This window comes from Euprymna scolopes, chromosome 46 (assembly GCF_053919585.1).
Source record: "Euprymna scolopes isolate OS-2025 chromosome 46, ASM5391958v1, whole genome shotgun sequence".
Taxonomy (NCBI): domain Eukaryota; kingdom Metazoa; phylum Mollusca; class Cephalopoda; order Sepiida; family Sepiolidae; genus Euprymna; species Euprymna scolopes.
The window spans coordinates 93,680,696-93,687,000 of NC_136527.1; the positions used below are offsets into that span (position 1 = coordinate 93,680,696).

Genomic DNA, 6,305 nt, shown 5'->3' on the forward strand with positions numbered 1-6,305 from the left:
AATGACAAAGGCCTATATTTCAAATTTCAAGTTGTCCATAAATAAATTGTAAGATGGTCAACATCGTGAAATTTGGCATATAGGCCTTTGTCATTTATTTGTCATATGCTCTGTAGTTACATTGAGCTTAAAAAATTAATGGATAATATATGTATATTTAAAGAATTTTGTAAGTTTTATCTTTGAATATTTCTAAACTTGTATAGAAGAAGAAATACAATTGGGTTGTCGTAGGTGAAGGTTTGGAAGGCAGAACATTCCCTCTTTCACTTCTTCTTCAAATATTTTGACGTATATCTGATGACGTGAGATTCCATGTAAATTATTATCGTATGGCCATACAATGCCGATAAATTTTGTTACGGTTTTAAAATAAATTGTGACTTTTTTTAACTCCCCCTCCCCTTCATTATTTTTTCTTTTTTTTACCAATGACAAAAATGGACACTATTTTTGCTTTGAGGTTGATGCGATGCCAGGCCATTATTTGGTATTGTCTTGGACATGCTTGTGAAATTTTATTGATAACTACAAAAAAAAATGTACTATCAATAATAATTAAAAGAAAATATTGGAGTATTTAAAAAAAAAAATTTTTGAGTATTTTTTTTAAAAAATGAAAGGCCTGTATATATTGTTGTCGGACTATTGGAGATTTCACTTTTCTCGACAAAAACAAAAAAAAACTTTCAAGAATATTTTCCAAGAGGAAAAGAACAGAAAAAAAGCCCAGACACAAACGAAGATGTTGTTAGCCTCGAACCCCCTTTCCCTCCCAACTCCATTCTCTTTACTTTTTTTTGCCTTATTTTGTTTTTATGTATCGTTTATAGAAATCAAATTACACACACACTCAAGTATACACGGGCAGACACGCACACACAGCCAGCCGCAATCTCATCCTGGAAGTCGTCTCGGCTCGTTGGCCTCTCGCTAACTCGGAGAGTTTTTTGAGGGCGATCCATTCTCGTTGCTGCTGCTGCTCCATTTGAACTGCGCCATAATGGGGTCGTCGAGTGACCCCTGGTTGCTCATGCTCTGGAGCTGACCCTTCCGACTGTTGACGTCGCCTCTGAGAAAACGTTCCACTTTGTCGACGCAGGCGTCCTGATAGTCATGGATCCACCTGGAAAAAGATAACGGAGAAAAAAATGAAATCAAAATTGGAAACAAGTTGACCAGATTTTATGAATTTTTGAGATGAGGATTTTTTGGACTAACGTTCTCATCTTGATTGGCATTGTACAACGTTTCAGTTTATGCAAGATGAGATTTAAAAAAAAAAATATTTTACATGGAAATCGCCATTTGTCAAGACCCAGAAGCAACTCGGGGATAAGGGTTATTGTGTGTACAGTAATCAATGGGGTTGTGTTGTAGTATTGGTTTTTATCAAGGCCCAGAGGCCACTTGAGGATATGGGTTAATGTGAAAGATCCTTCTTAAGCAGCCCCTAGGAATCTTTCAAACCATTTCAGTTGGTGTTGATAAATGGTCTACATTTTTAATGAGTGTATATATATATATATATATATATATATATATATATATATAAAATTGTCTGTCAGACACTTAAAGTCCATGAGCCCAAAAATGACTTCCATCACCACAGGACCATTTTAATAGACAAATGCCTGTATCTATACACAGATGATGTTACAAAGTCTTAGCTTTGTACGACAGCTAAGTCTCTCTCTTGGTTCAAAATGTTGAGATCCAGAAACAAGTTAAACTGCAGACCAGCTTAATGCGAGTACTGGTCTCCTGCTTTATGGTTTTTTAAATCAGAGATTTGCTTCTCCTAGAAAGCTTGCCTTCACCACGGCTTACAGGGCCCTCTCAACCCCAACACACACATACATACACACAAACACACACCGTGCTAGTTGGCCGTTGACCCCCAAAAAGGGTTCATTCGCTCTTTGGAAGGTCTTGTTTTTAATCCTTCAGGGAGACTAGCCACTCTATACACATACATACATACATACCGGACATAAGAACAACTCACCTGACTCCATTAAAGAAGGTAATTGAACGGATGTCTTCCGGAAGTTTTTCACTGGGAGGCCAGTCAAAATTATCCATTATTGGAATTATATTGCATTTATGCTCTAGAGCTGCTGCAATTTCCTGTTTTGATGAAAAAAAGAAAATTATTATATACAATTAGAGTTTGTGCTAAATGAAACAGATTTACATTTAGAGAACACTAGCAGGGGTACCCGGTGTTGCCCGAGCCATAAGAAACGTTGATGCGTTGGAACACATCTAATAAAAGAAAAAATTGTGTATGCTTTCAGCGTCCTAAATTCACGTACAGCAAATATTCATAAAATCATTAATTTGGATTTCAAAAGTTTTAGCGAGACGTGCAAAAACACACAGAGACGACTTTCCTTTATATAATAGACTAGCCTGAGTGCCCGGGTGTTTGGAGGTGTGTGCTAAGTAAAAACAGAACACAAAAAGTGGTAGTAGGCAGGTAGGCGTGAACCCGTACCATGAAGGAGGAAAAGAGCGTGAAAAAAAATGCTGTTGCGTCCATCGTAAACCAGAAGTGGCAAAGCTTTAAATTAAGGCTAGTCAATTGAAAAGTGATGACTTTCGAAAATATCCGAAAAAAAAAAATCTGCTAAATAGACATACAGAAAACAATTTTGGACAAATATGGTAAAATAGTCCCAAAAATGGAGTGTTTTTATTAGCCCTAAAAGAGCCCCTGGGGCACACCCAAGAGTTATTGCGAAGTATAGACAAACAAAATTATATAGAAATCAGTTAGTTACAACTTTTCAGAAAGTTTTATAAAATCCAAGGCATCATTTTTTTTTTATAAGCACAAAAGTGTAAGAAAGGCACCCCTAGGGGGACAACTGGAGTTTTCCCGAAAAATTCGTTTTGTTACTTTTTTTTTTAACTCATATCATGTTTAATGTTTGTGCAAAATTTCAAAAAATTCCAAGGCGTATTTAATGAGAAAAATGTGGATGGACGAACGAAACGACGGATAAAGGTGAATTTTCTGCATATGTCTATTTAGCAGTTTTGCATGGTGTTGAACTAAAATTTACATATGTTAAGGCCTTGGGGAGTGGGGCAAAATGATGGACTTGTCATTTCTTTTTTTTTTGCATGATGCAGAACTCAAATTTACATATGTTAAAGCCTAAAACTGCACCGTTTGATCATTTTCACCAGGATTTGACGTCCCCTGGGGACTTTTGGGGCTAAATCGGGGGGGGGGGAGAATTCTGAACTTAGTCATTTTTTTTATGCCTCGTTCACTGTGCACTCACGGGGGACCACGCATGCTTCACTTGTTTTTTTTTTGTTTGTTTTTTTCTTAATGCGCAATCCTCTGAAAAAATATTTTGATCAACAATTGCTAATAATAATTTCGTGAATACCTAATCATTCCCTTCCTCCAAATAATAATAACAACCATAACAAACAACAAAAAAAAACTGCGCAAACGTTGTCTTACCTTGTGTACCCAATCTTTGCGATCATTATCATCAACGCAACGGTCCAGTGCCTGCGGTGTGAGAACCAAAATAAAGTTTCGTGCCTTCTGCACGCTCTTCAGTAAGCCGACATCAAACTTGCCCGCACGCAACCGCTCAATGTCAAGGAATACGGAAAAGCCACGCAACTGGAGATGTACTTTGAGTAAACTACACAAAGATAAAAAGATAAAAAAAATATTTTTATTTTTTTTTACAAAGGAGTCCCTGCTTATCAAGACCCATAGCCCACTCGAGGGTAAGGGTTAATGAGTGTACGATAAGTTAATGGTATTATGTAATCGTCGGGAGAGACAAAGTAATTCAGTTATTGGTCTATCTATCTAATTGTCTATCTATCCAATTGTCTATCTAATTGTCTATCTACCTACTTATCTATCTATCTAATTGTCTATCTACCTACTTATCTATCTATCTAATTGTCTATCTACCTACTTATCTATCTATCTAATTGTCTATCTATCTAATTGTCTATCTATCTAATTGTCTATCTATCCAGCAAAGTAAACAATAGATTCGTGGGAAACAAGGAGTTGAGAGAGATGCAGGTGCAGAAAGGTGGAACACATGCATCAAATCTGTTGCCAATGTTGCTGACAAAATCATGGGATCCTTCTACTGCTCCAGCAAATATCTTACTGCTGATGCAATTCTCTACCTGTATAAAAGCCAAGTACGTTCAAGGACGGAGTACTGCTGTCACATCTGGGCAGGAGCTGCTAGAAAGACCTTACTTATCCTGCCTTTTGACAGAGCTCAAAATAGACTTCGTAACCTAGTGGGGAATGCCCTTTTCTCTTTTCTGCAGCCTCTTTCCCACAGAAGAGACGTTGTGAGCCTGTCTCTGCTTTATCCTTATTTTCATTGCAAGTGTTCGTCTGAACTCCGATCTATGGCCCCCCTCACCAAATTTCACGAAAAACGCTCGTCTAGCTGAAAACACTATCAATAATTTCCCCCCCTCTTTATCTGTGCCTAAACCATCCATCCATCCGTCTACCTATCTATCCATCCATCCATCCATCTATCTCTCCATCCATCTGTCCAATTGTCTATCCATCTCATCCATATCAGATTTATAAAAACATCGAAGAAGGTGTTTTCATCCGCACATGTTCCAACGAGAAACTGTTCAACCTTGCAAGACTGAAGGCCAAGACCAAAACCAAACTCAGTTGCAAAGGATAGTTGATAGCTTCTCTCAAACAATCAAGAAGATTGGCCTACAAATCAACATAAAGACAGAAATGACTAACACAGTGAAATAACTGTAATTTGTCTAATAAGATTGGCTTCAAATTTTGACATCTGCCATTTGAAGGCTAGTATTCTATAAAAATCATGATTTTTTTTTATTATCTGTTAGTGTTTAGGTAAAAATTGAATTAAAAACAAAATTTGATTTTAAGAGTTACTTCCCCTTGTAGCTTAAAACATTGTAAACTTAATAGAAGGGTTCTTGTTATATTCGCATGAACAAAATGTGTTTATCTGTAAATGTTCTTATTCACTTGCCTTGCCTCCCCACGAGGGCAAAGTTAGCCACAAGGTTGGTTTTTAATGTGGCGAAAATCCAACTCCACAAAAAATGGGGCACTCTGGATAGAAACAAAAATAAAATTTGCCTCAGTCTAGAAGGCTTTCTCTCCTCCACGGACCGAGGACAGAAAAAATCGTTAAACATTTTGTACATTTATCTTTTTTTTTTTTCGATTTAATAAAGCACGTAACAATGGACGAAAAGGAGTGTGACAGTGTACCTTGCTAACTGAGAACCATTTGATCGTCTGTAGCTGATAAAAACATCTATTTTTTTTATTCGTCGTGCGTCACCACCACCACTGCCGTTATCATCCATCAGGGAACACATGCCGCTCTGTGGGAAGGCTAGCACTGCGGAAGAGAAATGACGCATTTATAAAAAAAAAGGAAATTTTGGAAGGTTTTTAAAAAGAAAAAGAAATTATTGGCCAAGTGTAAATTCCATACATCATCACATTGCAAACACATACCTGATAGACATTTTTCTTTTATCGCTTAAAATTGTTAAGGTGCCAAAAAAAAGGGTCAAAATTGGAAAAAAAAATCGTTAAACATTTTGTACATTCATTTTTGCAAGTCATCATCTACCCTTGGGAGAAGGATAGACGGCGCCAGTACCTCGTCGTACATACGACGCCTCGCCTTCCCAAATGGTCACCCATCCGGTACTGGCTAGTTGCTTAACTTCTGATGAGAACCGGTGTGTCAACGTGTAACAAAAAACAAAATTTAATGATAGTTTCAAATCAAGATGAGAACAGTAGTCCGATGAATCCAAATAATACAAATTATCAATCCTCATCTCAAAATTTCAGAAACATAGTAGCAACTTGTGTTCAACTAATCACATACAATGTAAAACGAAGCAAAGAATAATACAAACGAGAAGAGTACACCCAGGTAGACACCGGGTGACCTTGCTGCGTATACTAACTCTTTATTTGATCCATAATCTTCCGGCGGTGGATGCTGTTAGAGATGCCGCATTCTCTTTCCAATTCGTCTTCGCTTATAGACGGCAGCACGTTGCGATCGATGCCGCATCGCAACATTTGGTATGTGTAGACGGAAAAGTCCTCGGAGAGTTCCTTGAGCCATTCGTTTAATCTGGAGTTATCGCAAGATGAGTAATCTGCTGTGATCTTTAGTTGCTTTAGTTCTCGGAGGAATCTGGATGAGGAGTAAAAAATTATACATTTATATATATATATATATATATATATATATATATATATATAT

At 37.2% G+C, this 6,305-nt stretch overlaps 1 protein-coding gene across 1 annotated transcript in view; it reads right to left on the reverse strand.

The window, feature by feature from the left end:
- Positions 1-794: 794 nt before the first annotated feature.
- Positions 795-6,305, reverse strand: part of LOC145270182 (NAD(+) hydrolase sarm1-like) — a 15,338-nt gene continuing 9,827 nt past the window's right edge. Inside the window, exons 3-7 of the mRNA XM_080125810.1 lie at positions 6,001-6,236; positions 5,285-5,417; positions 3,485-3,674; positions 2,009-2,130; positions 795-1,126 (exon numbers count right to left, since the gene is read on the reverse strand). Of these exons, the coding sequence (XP_079981936.1) occupies positions 934-1,126; positions 2,009-2,130; positions 3,485-3,674; positions 5,285-5,417; positions 6,001-6,236 (874 nt within the window). The 3' untranslated portion in view covers positions 795-933. The remainder of the gene's footprint in view (positions 1,127-2,008; positions 2,131-3,484; positions 3,675-5,284; positions 5,418-6,000; positions 6,237-6,305) is intronic.